We start from the raw sequence: 15,626 nt of genomic DNA on the forward strand, positions 1-15,626 counted from the left end.
TTAAGAAAAAATAGCAGTCATCATAATGGTTGTAGGCTCTTGCCAAATCATAGGTACACCAAAAGGCAAATGATCTTTTTTTCCTTTTAACGTAGCACTAGGATAGTGTAATGTAGCACTTGATGCATGCTACATTTGGAACCCAGGATTTATCTTCGTCTCCCGAGGGACAGTCACAATAATATTTGTAAGCAGATTTCAGCAAATTTATTTAATACTGGTGAATTTAATATTTGGAGAATTTTTACAAGCCAAGTTTTATTCATTGTAAAATTCAAAATATTTTAATGAATGAAAGTAATCTGAAATATTATAAATATACTTACTTAATTATAAAAATAATTACTTAAAAGTAATAAAAAACTTAATTACTTAAAACTGTTTCACCATGGTGTGCAACAAAATACAGTGTGAAACACACACACTAATACACACACACACACACACACACACACACACACACACACACACACACACACACACACACACACACACACACACACACACATACACACACACACACACACACACACACACTGTAAGAAATCTTGATGTTCAATAAAAATTACCAAATGTTGTTCTGCCATAAAAATCTTTCACTAAATTTATGGCATCACTTATGAAACAATCTTTATGTGATATGTGTATGATAAAATCACTACCGCAACTAAAGGACACAGCAAGTCATACCAAGAGCTGAACTCATATTGTAGAAAATTTCATCATGTTGTATTACTTGTTACTTGACTCGCTGACATGTCTATACATAGCCGGCTTGATATAAATGACATTGTTTGACTGTTTTATATCAAATATGGGTCTACAGCACACATCATAATATAAATCAGATGTGAATAAGCAAACATACAGAAGTAATAACTTATTTGTATTGTTTGTTCCACGAATAATGGAACAAATAAATTTAAGGGGTTATAACTTGAAAACATTACATGATGGGTTGTTTCGAAATACATATTGAGATGCAGCACATAAACAACTATATAGAACACATACTCCCTTTTCAGTTCCAAATTTTTATATTGACCAGTGTAATTTTAATATGTTATTAATCAATCTAATAAGAAATATTTATTAACTTAAATAATACTATTTATTTGTCATAATGTTATTTCTTAGATGATATCCTGAAAGAACAATAGAATTCTACCAGCAAAGTAATAAAAGCTAAAAATAATTTTATTTGGAATGTAATTATAAGTCAGTCATATTTTTGTTCTTTTAGGTATAATAATTATATGAACAATTCAAGAGTGTATGTGTTCTTGTATTTTATTTAAATTTAGAAACCCTGGGACAGTTGATTCTGGTGGACATAGACTGATGGATCAAAGATCACATCCACCGATGGAACAAAATCCAGGCTCAAGAAATTGTCCTTCAATGTCTTCCCTTGAAATGGCTTCCATGTTAGAAGGAATGGATGCTCAACTGCAAAGTTCACAGGTAAAATTCTTTTTTTTTCTATAAAAATAGTCAACTAAATGATGTGTAAAGTCAGTTATGGTAACCGCTAAATCAAGATGTTTTGGTCTTGATTTTGCTGTAATGGCCTGGAAATTTATTCACATATATTTCATTACCCCCAAGTTTTTGGCTCGTGTAAGCAACGTCCTGATCAAAATTAAAAAAAAATTATGGTTCTGTTTTTCTGTACTTACTTCCATATTATATACATAAATACATTATTACTTTTAAAAGTCCTAAAATAATTTTTATATTTAAAATATAATGAGAAAATGAACTATCAAAAAGAAAAGATTCAAATATCATTTACAAATATTAAAATCTAAAAACTATATATCTTTTTTGATTGTTAACCTAATTTTATTTTTTATTACTTGCAAATGATCCTTGAGCTTTCTCTCTCTGCTACATTTTTTCAAAATCTGTTAGCATGGCTCATGGTTGTTGATTTGTAAAAAGAGAATTCAAAAATAGTATCCTCATGTATTTTTTAATCCTGAAACTAATAACTGCTGATTTTTCATTTGCAAAATGCAACTGTCGAAAACTTGTTTTTTATTCTTTACTTTTAAAATGTGCTTTAAATGTTAAAAAAAACATTGCATATGTGAATTTAGTGATTAAGAAAATAATTCAGATATTCTAGAAAATAGCAAAGATGACAACTTAATTAAAGAATTGTATGAGTGTGTTTCAAATGATGCCAGCAGTAAAAATTTACATGTTAATAATACCTGGTGAGCAACTTAACTGAACTGAGCCGATTCAAACTGCTGTTAGTTGTCACCTTTAACGCTGCTACTGTCACTGCTGCTGCTAGCACCACCATTTGTTGTGTATGTTACATGTTACTATTCTCATCTATTGTTGTCAGTTGAAAATTTTTCATAGTTAATTACAGTATTATTCTGTGTAGCTGTTTTTTTTTTTTTTCTAAAATGTTTTATTGTAAGTGGTTGGTGTAATGAAAGCTTACATATGTTCTAAATTGTTTTAAGAAATGTGTCAAATATTCGCAGAAAATTTTCCAAATGTTAGTATCCTGGCTAAGAGTACACAATTTGGCTAAAAAATCACATACAATGAGGGTCGATTTCAAATGAATAGGTGACCTTCTATAAGCACTCCACAGACCATAGCCAATATTCAAAGAACAATTTCTGCTAGTTTGAAAATATCAATACATAAGTTATCACAACAAATCAGTGTAAAATTCATTTTTTGACATAAGATTCTTCATGATTTAAAATTGAAACCGTATTGTATAATGACTATGTAATAACCTAAGAGAACAAACAAACCAAAACGTCTTAATTACTGCAACTGACTTCTTAAAATCTTTGCCAATGGATAAATACATTCAATAGCGTATTTCGTGTCAACCAAGGCATGATGTTTATTTATCTGGGAATGTTAATTCTCACAACACCAAATATTGGAAATCTGAAAATCCTCACCAGTCATTTCAGTGTCTACTTAACGATGAGGAAGTCGGTGTATGGTGTGCTGCTGTTTCTGGTAATCGTATAACAGGGCCAGTATTCTTTAGTGGTCTGTCAATAAAAAAGTTACCATACTATTTTTGAAGAAGTCTATGCTCATATAACAGATTGTGAAAAAGAGTACTGTTTATTCCAATAAGACAGTAACTAACATATTTTAAAAGCATCATTTTTGTGGCTTACAGAAGAATGACTGTCAGCAGAGAGAGTGTGGTGGCCTCTGGAATCCCCAGATCTGTCTAATTGCAATTTTTTTTGTTTTGGGCCTATTTGAAGGATAGAATTTGTTGGGGCATATGCCTTTGTATGTGTATGTTAATGTGGAGTGGGAGAGAAAGTACTGAAGTGGGGAGATTGGGCAGGTCGGTGTAGAATGGAAGGGAGTTAGTGAGCATGATGGACTAGGGCAGTGTTGAATTCATGAGCTGTGTGTGCAAGTGTATAGTCCATTTTCAATAATTACAACCACCTTCATTGTGTTCAGTAAATTCATGTTTTTTTAGTTATTAAATATTGCTCAATTTGTTAATCAAGGTGTTTTATCATTTTGTAACCCAGCATCCGGTAAGAACCAGGCTATTAAATTCAAATGAAAAATCAAAATATTGCTACATCTCCGCTATTAGTGCCAAACAGAGTTAATGAATCAAATCCCCACAGTATCAGTGAAGTGAAGGTAAGCACTGAATAATAATTTGATGGTCATTGACAACAAAGTTGTCATATCATATCAGGAGATCCTAATATGATCACAAAAGTGCATCATGTATAAGGCATTGATTTTGTGCATCTTTTGTAAAAATACAGTAAATATGTAAACATTTGCTAATGTAAATATGAATTTAAGTTAATTTACTTTTTCATTTTTCATTTCATTTGTTAAATGTTTCACATAGCAATTGTGTTTGGTTTATAGCAGTTCGGTTTTAAGTTGATCACCTGGTATACATGCTATTAAAACTTACTCTTAAAATAGGGAAATCTCACCAAAATTAAAAGGAAATTTAGATTTTAGTATAAGGGGCATTAGTCCTACTAACACACCACCAAAATTTCTCTTCTAATTGTATTTTGATTATAATTAATTTTTTACATATTCATATATTCTAATGTTTTAAGTAAGTAATCAATAAAACATACCCTACAAATTTATATCTTATTTTTTATTCTTATGATTCTTGTATATCTTTAATTTGATTCAACAAACAAGTGTTTGTTTAGGCACATAATGTTTTTTTTTTAATTCTTAAATCTGATTTAAAATTTTTTAATTCTAATAATCATAATAATGTGTGATATATTATTTTATTTAACCCTTTGCGGTCAGATGATGTACTTAAAATTAATCCACTGGGATCAAGTGGCCAGTAGTACTGGCTGTAGCCATTTTACCTGTCAAGTCAGGATTGTTTGTACAGCTGCATTCCTCACAGCAGTAGTGGCCAGGTTAAAATCCCTTGAACATTCAGATGGCCAGCAGTAATGGCCACTCAAAACATATTGCTATAGAAATAGTGTATTTCTTTTGTGCTCTGTAATTAGTGTTGTAACCTATCGGACAGTTTTTTAACTAAGTGTGTATTACATTTCCTGCTCTTTTTATACTGCCTTCACACTATTTTGGCAACGTTCTCGGTTAGTGTGGGCCGCTTATTGCACAGTAGATTGCTTTTAAAAAGTGAATTTATAATTAGTGTTTCTTAGTTAATTTTTCTTTACTCTTATTAATGTTAATAGTTAATGTATATAATTCAATGCAAATATGAGTGATTTAAAATCAGATGAGGTTAGAGAGTTGTTCCAAGATGATAGTATTTCTGATGTTGATTTGGTACATGATAGTGATGTTAATTAGAATGCGGGCAAATAATTTGAAAAAATACATTATAACAAATTTGGCGAAGAAGGAAGTGATGAACAGAATATTGATTAATAAGTGGAAAAAGGTGCGAATGAGGAAGGTTATGACTAGGGAAAATCACACAAGGAAGGCAATGAGACCAATGAGCATTGGCGAGAATGGATAGAAGGTGACACTATTTTTTCTAAATTTGCATGGACAAACATCAGCGGTTAGAAAGTACTGTCAAATCTAAAACCCATGTCCCTTTGGAATATTTCCAACTTATTTTTACAGACAAGTTGCTGTCAGAAATTGTAAAAGAAACAAGCAGGTACATTCTGTTGAAAAGATACAAAAAATACACCACTGTGAAAAAAATCAATGTGGTAAACCTGGAAAGAATGACACTTGTTGAAATTAAAGCATTTATAGGCATGTTAATAAACTTGGCTATGAATATCAAACCAGAGTTGGATGACTACTTTTCCACTGATTGGATTGATTACCAACCTTTCTTTAAAGATGTATTTTCCAAGGAAAATCAGATTCAGATTCTTTAGATTTTTATAATCTTCACATTAGTTCTCCCCCAACTGTACCAGTTGCAAGGACATTGTTATGATCTGGAAAAGTTTGCAACATAGCTTTATATCTGGATAGAAAGTTCAATGTTTTATATTCCTAAGAAAAAGGTTAGTGTGGATGAAAGCATGGTGAGTTTTAAAGGTAAAATCTAGTTCAAAGTCTACAAGGGTAAACCCATCAAATGGGGAATTAACATTTTTGTTCTATCAGAGTCTAGTACAGTATATATTTGTTTCTGGAGCCCTACTTCGGTAAAGTTTCCACCGACAAGATGGATCCCCAAGATTTAGGCATCATGAGCTGTGTAGTCTTACACCTTATTAATAAACTAAACATATCCTTTGCAAATGTAGAGGGTCTTCACATATATGTTGACTAGTTTTACACCAATATGGATCTGGCTAAAGAATTATATGACTTGAAAATTGATTTAACATGCACCATCATGAGAAATAGGAAGGGATTACCAGCAGATGTGCGACCAAAGAGATAAGGTAAGAAAAGAACAGAAGGTGTTAAAATTGGAAGAAGGTGAAATTAAAGCTTTTAGGAAAGAGGATAAGTACTCCTTCATCTTGTGGAAGAACGGTAACGATGTCATGATGTTGAGTACTTTGTACGACAGCATTTAAAAAACTGTTAAATGTGTTGTGAAAGGGGGCATTGAAGAAGAAGTTATAAAATCAACTGTAATATGCAAATACAATAAATCAATGGGAGGGGTCAACATTTCAGACCATTATATTTCTTACTATGTGTTTACAAGGAAATCATTGTAATGGTGGAAGAAGATATTCTTCTGGCTTCTAGAGACTGCGATCATAAATTCTTTTATTCTGTGCAACATAAATCAAGAGCAAAAAAAAGTAAAACAAAGAAAATTTATAAAAGTTTTAGTTTCAGAATTAGTGGGATGTTTAAGGAATGCAAATAAACATGGGAGACCATCAAATCTAGAACAAGATGAAAGGTTGAACAGCAAATTACACCTGCCATATCCATTGGATGAAGGGAAAACAAAAGACTTCGCTGTTTGCAGTGACAGAAGACCTGGAGGAGAAAGAAAACAAAGCAATTTTTTTGCAAGACCTATCAGAAACACTCTGAACTACACATGGGCAAATGCTTTGAAAAATACCATTCTGAAAAATAAACCACGACCTAGCTAGCAAATTAAATAAATGTGTTTGACAATTTTCTTATACTACAAAGTTCTTTTTAAATATTATTTTATTATGCTACATCCAGTAAAGTAAAAATTAATCAAAACTATGTTAAGCTATTCTTTGTATGTGAATAAAAAAAAAAATATATAAGATATTGGTGTTGTTTTTTAAAATTAAATGCCTTCTGTAAATATTTAAGATTGAATGAAAATCAATTCTGAGCTGGTGAGGGAGAGCAGTCAAGATGGCAGCCGAGCCAACAACAACAGGTAAGCAGTCAGTCCTGCTGGCCATCCAAGCTGTGAGCACTGCTAGTGCCGTAAATATTCCAAACTGACTTAGAGCGGGCTGTGGCCGGCTATACTGGCTGTCTAACTCCAAAGGGTTAATAATAAATAACTTAAAAATTTAACCTAAATTAACTAGTAAAAATAAATTTAACTAGCTATATGTTCTTATATAGAAAATAACCAGAATTGATTAAATAAAACCCTTCAAAACTCAATAAATAGGTCTGCCAGTTCAGAACTTCTGAAGTAACTAATTGTTGTGAGTTATTATTAGGTTTACTATGAATATTTCTTATTTGTACATTTCATCTTGAATTTTAGGTGTCGTCTACTGTGTTAGATAGTCCAGTATCAATGTACCAGTCATGGGGATATCATACAAGCAATGCTGATGTGTATCATAATAATACTGGTGGAGCTGTAGCTTGGGCTAATTCAAATCAACAACGGCTTACAACATGGGTTAACAATGAGCAAAATCGTAAACCAGAGTGGAATAAACATACTGTCGGTGAGTTACTGCTGTCTTTTTATACAAATACATGTGTATGTTGCACAGTAATATTTATATTGATGTATGAGGGTTTTTTAGTATTAAAAGCTTACATATGATTTTATTTATTTATTTTTTTTTATGGGCATCGACTACCAAGGTCATTAGCCTTTGTCACATTCTTAAAAAAGAGGTTAATATCAGCATCAGGATTGTCATATGTAAGGGTGTAAAGGGCCCTTACATTTTATTTAAAAACACAAAAGTACACAGAATATTTAACCACAAAACACTAAAACAACACTTATGGGGTCTTAAAATTAAAGAAAATAAAAATTCAAGTATATAAATGGAAAAGATAAGTCTCTACAATACCATTATCTCCTTTTACCCGTCTCGCTTATTTTATTTAAGAACCCTTGGGGCGACCAGAACCGCCGTTAAGCAGCACATCAGTTGCCCCAGGATGCCGTGGCAGTTGACTCCCCCCTATAAACAGTCCCGTAAGACGTAACCCTTGAGGTCCCCCCTGCGTCATAAGAGCAATCTGACCACCTGTTCAGGACGGCCAAAGAACCCCTCAATAGGGAGGCTGTCCTTCCTGGTCCTGACCTACTTGGCTTCAGGCATGCATTGCACATATCCTTGGCCCCGCGCCCTCAGTCCACCCTTGAAGGTCCCCCATGCTATCACTGAATACACACCGACTCCCCTATTCATGCATGCAGGTGAGCCAGGGCAGCCAAGGCAAAAGGGCTACCTCCCATCACTATATGTGCCATGCTTCAAGACTCCCATTGTATATATAGAAGATACCCCTTAGAGATTTAACACAGCATTAATTTTTTTTTACAAACAACAATATTTTTTTACAGGCAAACAATACAGTCTCATGTTATCATGAGGCTATATTGTTATCTTTGGCTGTATGGTTTCTTTACGACTGAAAGGCTTCACTTTATTTTCTGTTATCCTTTCAGTCATGCTAGCCAAAGTGGACACAAGTTTACTAATAAGCTGATTCTCATCGATAGCAACTGGAGCAGGAGCAGAAACAGCAGCCGGAGCCTGAGCATAAGTTGTTCTTGCTCTAGGCTTGCAGGCGTTTACAATTTTCTTAGCATCAAGGTAGCTGATTTTCTGCAGGGTTTTTACTTCCTGTACAGCTACTTTGTCTTTGTAGATAGGACACTTTCAAGATCTGCCTGAATACTGTCCTTTACAACTGACACATGTAGGAGGCTCCTTACATGGCTTCCTCTCATGAACCTCTTCACCATACACGCATATTTGTGGTCTCTTGCATCTGGCAGTGGTGTGGCCAAAGCGTTGGCACTTGAAGCATCTCATAGGTTGTGGGACAAATGCCTGCACATCCAAACGGTGAATTCCTGCTCGAACTTTCTCTGGCAGGGTTGGTTGGTTAAAAGTGAGGACATGAGAGGCAGAAGGTAGAACCTCATGTTCAACCTGCGGAACTCTATCACTCTTTGTGGTGTCAATTCCACACCTTTTGAGGTGTTTAGTGTGCCGTGCAGCTTGACATGTACAGCAAAATCTCCAATATTCTTAAGCCTTAGAATCTTCTGTGACTGTGCATCATTCGTAGTCTCCACATGAAGTCCATTATAAATTTTCCTGATTTCCTTAACTGGGCCCCCAGCACATTTAGTTATTTCTCGAGCAATGAGAAAAGGAGAAATTTCCATCTTCCTTTATTATTACCAAATACTTTGGATTTGGTATGTTGCTTTTGTAAAAAGCTCTTTGCAAGCTTTTAGCTTAAATTTCTAGCTGTCTTGATTCTGCACTCTTTCTCCGTTTCGCCTCAGATGAAACTGCTGGTTCTAAACGAGGATGTTTACGTGAACCCTCTTTTTTTGCTACATACTGTAGATGTTCCTTGAACCAAAAATTCTCATCAAGGATAACACCCAGGTATTTTTGAGCCGTAGTGTACCGAATGGGAAGACCAGCCATCCGAAACCGGTTTCATCAGGAAGCAGCCAATCGGCCCTTAAACAATCATCTTATGTTGGAGACTTCACAGTCGGAGTGTCTCACAAGCATGAGCAGCTCGGAACTCTATCTCATTATGCAAATCCCCTTCAATCAGTAAGTAGCAGCGCGTTGTCTGCATAAGCAACGACACGACAACCACATGGCAACCTTAAACGCAACATGAAATTGAATTCTATGATCCAAAGAAGGAGAATCAGAACACAGCCCTGAGGGCATCCTTTAGTTAGGTCTTACGAACCTCCAAGCTGCCATCACGCAGGGAAACGGTCCGATGGCTGAAATAACTTGAGAGCACTTTTAATTCATTTTATGTACATTTAAGTTCTGCATCAGAAACAGGGCAGAGGGCCACCATAAGTTATTAAATGGCCTGGATATGTCCAGAAAATCCTTAATACATATTTACATGGACTAGAGAAGGCTATATCCATTACCTTTAATATGGTATCCTCAGTGCTCTTGCCCGGTCAGAAACCATACTGGTTTCCATTAGCAAATGATCAGTGGCCAATCTAACATTAATACGCAAATATAAGACCTTCTCAGAAACCTTGCCAATCACAGGCAAGAGCGATAGTGGATGGTAAGAAGAACTAACAGTAAGATCTTTGTTGCCACCTTTGACAACACCAAGTCTCCACGCTTCCAACAAATCGAAAAGTGGCCAGCGAAGAACAACATATTATACATTCTAGTTAGAGGAACAAGGACTATTGGAAGCGCTCGGACGAGCAGCTCCACAGTGACACAATAATATCCGGGGGTCTTGTGCCATGCCATACTACAGATCATCTGGCGCACCTCCACCTCAGTGATCTCAGAAGATTGTAAATTGGTCATGAAAATTGCGACTTTCTGCCTGACATGCCGGTGGTATGAAATCATGCCGGTGTCATCCAGGAGCAAATCATTCAGCAAAATATTAAGGACACAGCCCTTATCAATTACCACACCTTTGTGGTAATTGACAAAGCTGACAAGAGGACATCATTCCTGCGCTTATGTCCAAGGGCTCTGTACACAACACCCCAAGGGTCTCTATTCCCTTGCTCCTGAAAAAAAGGGGTGCCAGGAATTACGCTTGGAGGACCTAATGCTATAAAAGTACCTATCCCTACTTCTGCGGAAATCCGCAGTTAGGGCCGCATTCCAATTGGGATCACCCTCTCGTTGCGCAGCCCTTCTGAGTCGATTCACAGACTGCTTTATTATTGTCAGATTCCGAGACCACCAACCAGATATACATTTCCGGCCCGTGCCTCTAGGAATGGCGACTTCAGCTGCCGCCACCACCGCAGAAGTGAAATTTTCTGCCAGGCCGTCAAGGTCTCGAGAAAAACCCTCCAGTCTGAACTCCAACAAAGAGAAGAATTTCAGCCAGTAGGCCATCCTATGCAGATGCAGGAAGCATGGCTCATGGCCATCGCGCAGCTCATCCGCTATTTCAAAAGGTATCAACCAATGATCGTCAGAACAGTCGTCGACCACAGACAAGTCAAGGACCCTGCCAGGGATGTCCCTACCAATGGTGATGACAATATTTGTACCTGAAAAGGCCCTTCATCCGTTAATCATACTGATGTAAGTGGCCAACTAGTCTGCAACATTAAAGACCTCAAAATTGTGCTGCGCGATGAAACTGTCAATTAAGCCACCACAATGATCAGTGATCCCACACTGTGCCAACAAAGCGACTTTGCATTAACATCAGCACCAATAAGGATTGGACCATTATCCACAATACGAAGGATCCTATCCCATCTCACTAGATGTTCCTCAGTGGGATCCCTTTATTGGAAATATGATCTAACAACTGTAAGGTTCTGTCCATGAATGGTAAGTCTGACCACAACATGATGCGCGTCAGAAACCTGCCGTATAAAGATACTATCAAGTGACTTCCTGCACAGAATAGCAGACATACAGGTATGCCCTACACAAACCTTTTTTCAGCTGTGAAAGCCTGGCAGATCTCCCCTAATTACATATGGGTGCTGCAGAAGGACAACATCGAGGCTCCGTCTCTCTACAATCTCACCTAGACTACATTAGCACCCTGGACTTTAGTGGACCGAACTTAACCATCTAAGGAATTAAAGTACAGCATAATGGCCCTTACGTAACAGCCACACTCCTTACTAACAACTGCGTTCCCATGATTCTTGTGCAACCTTTTACAGTTAGCATAGGCTGGTGCCTCGAACCTATGCATACAATCATCATGCTTGTGTCTCTTCTTGCCACAATGGGCACACACCAAGGCAAACTTACAGAATTTAGCCCTGTGACCGTATCTGCAGCACTTGAAATATCCTTGGATATCCACATACTCTTTTACCCGGCAGGACCCTAAATCGATAAATAGTTTGCCTGCAGACGTAAATTTTTTAAACAGACCAGAACGTACTTCAAAGACTACGTGATATTTCTGGGTATCACGCCTACCCGGTTTAAAGACCAACCTGCATTCCCGCTGGAAGGTGGCTTCATCCAAATCAGTTTTCTGCTTCCTAATGAGGGACACGAAATCTTCATCGTTAAGGTTACAGTCAACATAATAGACTTTAATGCGGGGCCTACGCGTTTTGTTCGGGTCTATTTTTACATTCAATCGCTTAACTGCTGTGGAATCTCTAATTACCTGAATGATCTCTGTACTACCACAACTAATCCCTTACCGGTTTCCTTGATGTTTCTTATTTTAAGACCTTTCCAGTCACCCCAAAGGGAAACCTGAAGTCTTTCTTCAGCTGATTGCTGGACACGGTCATGCGCTGCGCTCTGCTGACAAACGCAACCTCAGATTTCTTGGACTGGCTGGTTTCACATCCGCCCATAACCACCTCAGCATATCTACATCGCTGCATTGAGGTCAGAGCCAGTTTATGGACTTGGTTTTGAGGCAAGATTTTCAAAACCCTCTATGAGAGCTGTGAAAGCTGCTCGGAAGAATCCGAGATGAGGCAATAATCTCCTCTTGGTAGCTAGCTGCACTAATACACTTGGGGTTTGCTAGATAGGAAAACAAGCCATCTAGTTCCACCAAAACAACATGGGCCAACAGGGCAGAGCTGCCTGGCCTGCCCCTGGCTTGTAAAAAACTCTTCAATAAGTGGGTTCATACCGTCCCTATATCTACTTCTGAACCATCATTGTCAGAACCAGTGTTTGAGGAGATCGAAGGAAAAAGCTCCGGCTCCCTCATCCGGCTAGGCTTCTTACCTACCTCCCTAACATCAGTCATGGTCGGAGAATCCCTGACCTAACAGTATATGAACAAAATTCTTGCTGTATTTATTCTATTTAGAGATATTGGGCACAAGTCCACAAGCGTGACAACTACCCACAGCGAGCCACAGGCAGATGGAGACCTTCTATATTCTCCTGTCACTCTTTGCACCTCTTCGCCGCTACTGGATCAAATGCGTGAAATCAAAGATCAACACACAGTTATAGATTACAGTCACCGCTCTGAAAGAGTGCGAGCAGGACTATGGGTAAGGCACTTTTGCTAGTAACAGGGACTTGCGACTAAGAGTCATTGCCATTTTTTTCGCTGCGATGAGGCAGGTGATCGAACAAATCGTGCGCCAAAACCCTCTGAATCCCCGTGAAATGGAAATGAATCGTCTAAATAATAAGGGTGCAAAACCGTTGCAATAGATTTCAGACAGCAAGATTGTGAAACTGGGGACGGTACACACTCAACCACCAGCTCAAAAATAGCACTGAAAAAGACTTTATACAATGCAAACCTCTGCTCGTGAAAGGAGACCAGAGGTTAACCCTCTGCCACTTTGGTGATTGTTCAAGTTGCATGTTATGTAATCCCTTCTGTAGTAAGGCTAGCTGCTAGGGTACACCCCTACTCCTGGACTACCAACCCTGGAGGTCCGGTCCGGTACTCCAGTGGAATCGGTATATGTCTTACCAGAGAGCGAATTCGCAGTCTGCACTGACTCCAGGTCCCTACACCGAGGTTTTCGGGGACCCATGCGCCGACATACATGGGCACCTTAACTACATGCTTGCCATCGCAGGGCACATGTGGACAGCGGAAGGGCCTCTGTTACACCCGCAATCACTTCGACTCTGGCCGCCACATCGCCAGCTCTAAAGGTGGTATTAATCCATTGCCTTAATCAGTTAAATTTTCATATCTGTAGGTGGCCGCAAAATTCAGTCCATAAATACAGCATGTAGATGTAATTAGGTAGAAAAAATTGCATCTCCAAGGAAAACACTCGGAGCCCCGTTAGCCAGCTATGTGTATTGTACGTATGTGCAGCTGTTGCCACTCTGGACGTGGAACGTAGGTGTTGTGTTCCGGACGTGGGGATTATCTACCTCAGGGCATTATTATTATTTTTTTATTATTTTTTTTTTTTGAAGTTTAGGGGCATCGACTACTATGGTTATTAGCTCCTTCCACATCAAAGAAAAAAAGTAAAAATAAAAAAGTAAATTTAAATCATGATATTTTGCATGAAACTAGTCACTGTCACTTAAGTCCTGATTTACATGAACAAATAAAGAAAAAAAATTACAAAAAGTTTGATTCTTGAACATACTGATTGATGTAAGTTAGCTTACCTCCTAGGCTTTCTTTTCGGCCATCCTTTTTGATTTTTTTCTCCATCCTCCTTACAGCTTCTACTTCAGATGACAATGTTGTCTGAAGCCTCGGACATGACATCTTCCTCCCTTTCAGATACCAACAATGTTCTGCGGCTGACATCTGGTGATGATAATTTAGACGGAGCAGTCAGCATGGATGTTACTGATTCCAAACCCGATTCAATCTCCTCTAGTGGTATACTTGGCTCGGCTGAAGCAAGTACTGTACTTTGATGCCCTCAGGGCTGTTGGAGGTTTCATAGGTGCCTATTCAATAACTTCTAGGTCTGGTACTTTCTCCATTTTTACTTACACCTCCATCAGACTATTTTCATGCTTTTTCTGCACCCTTGCCACACCCTCCCTCGCCCTATGGCTGATCGAAGGAGTAATGGATTTGGCTTTTTCAGATGTTACTTTTTCCTTATGCACATCAGTTAGTGGTACCATGATTGTGGGTTTTGTTGTTTCTTTCCATGGAAGGTGTTCCATCCCAACGTCCATCTGCATATAAGTTTTCACAGGAGTAATTATTTCCTTTCACTGACTAGATTCAATCTTTGTTTCGATGATTCTTTCTATCATAGTTGCAAGGCTTGGGGCAAGCATGGAAAGAAGCTGCTCCACGTTAACTTTGGATGACGGAGGGGCTGCAGCTGATCAGCAAATATCATTGTTGGCCGAGAGGTTCTACTACCAACGATTTTCCTCGCTCCAGGGTAACTTATTTTCTGCAGCGTCTTGACTTCCTGAATTGCCATCTCCAATTAATATACAGGGTAGTTTCTTGAATGAATTATTATTTAATAATAATAATAATTTATTGTTATCATCATCGTCATCATCTTTCATGACCACATAGGATCACTTTAGTCAGTCCATTATCTAAGGCTCTTCAATGGAACTGTTTGGGTCTTGCAGTCCTTCCAGTACTTTTTTATATGTGCCCTTTCTAGTCTTGAAAATGGTCATGTTTTTGAAAATGCGATTTCTTTTTCTTGTGAGTGTGAAGCGAGTGATTTTGTTCTTGAATTTCTTGTTTAATTTTATCTTATCTGTGGTGTCTACTGGTATATGGCCAATTTCAGATCCTCTCTTATTTCTCTGATCCATCTGCATCCTGTCTTTGTGTTTTTCAAATCAAGATTGAAATGTACTATCTATTTTAAAAGTCTTGAATCTTGCATCCTTATGATATGTCCAAAGAATCCTAGTCGCCTCTTATGCATGCTATCAGTGATCGGTTCTAACTTTTTGTACATGACTCTGTTGGATGCAATCCACCATTGCCCATCTTTCTGGTACATTTTATAGATACAGGTTCTTCCAATTCTTCTTTCAGTTTTTTGAGTCTGTCTGTCTTTGATTATTTGTTCAGGTGGAAGAGTGTTTTTGCTGCGTAAGTGGCTTCTGCTTTTATAATTGTGTTGCAGTGTCTTATTTTTGCGTTTATTTATAGGCATTTTTTATTGCAAGTGTACCAGGTTAATTTAGCTAGTTTGTTTCTTCTTATTTGAATCGAGGTATTTTCGTTTAGGTTGTTTGTTACTATTTCTCAGAGGTATTTAAATTGGACTGCTATTTTGATTTTATTTCCATTTATGTATACTGCTTTTAATCGTG

The 15,626-nt window shown here is 37.5% G+C and overlaps 1 protein-coding gene across 1 annotated transcript in view; it reads left to right on the forward strand.

Moving 5' to 3' along the window:
- The window catches only part of LOC142331648 (uncharacterized), a 46,533-nt gene that overhangs the window by 6,404 nt on the left and 24,503 nt on the right, over nt 1–15,626 (forward strand). Inside the window, exons 3-4 of the mRNA XM_075377671.1 lie at nt 1,305–1,464; nt 7,193–7,382. Of these exons, the coding sequence (XP_075233786.1) occupies nt 1,305–1,464; nt 7,193–7,382 (350 nt within the window). The remainder of the gene's footprint in view (nt 1–1,304; nt 1,465–7,192; nt 7,383–15,626) is intronic.

The sequence above is a fragment of the Lycorma delicatula genome, chromosome 10, assembly GCF_047948215.1.
Source record: "Lycorma delicatula isolate Av1 chromosome 10, ASM4794821v1, whole genome shotgun sequence".
Lineage (NCBI taxonomy): Eukaryota > Metazoa > Arthropoda > Insecta > Hemiptera > Fulgoridae > Lycorma > Lycorma delicatula.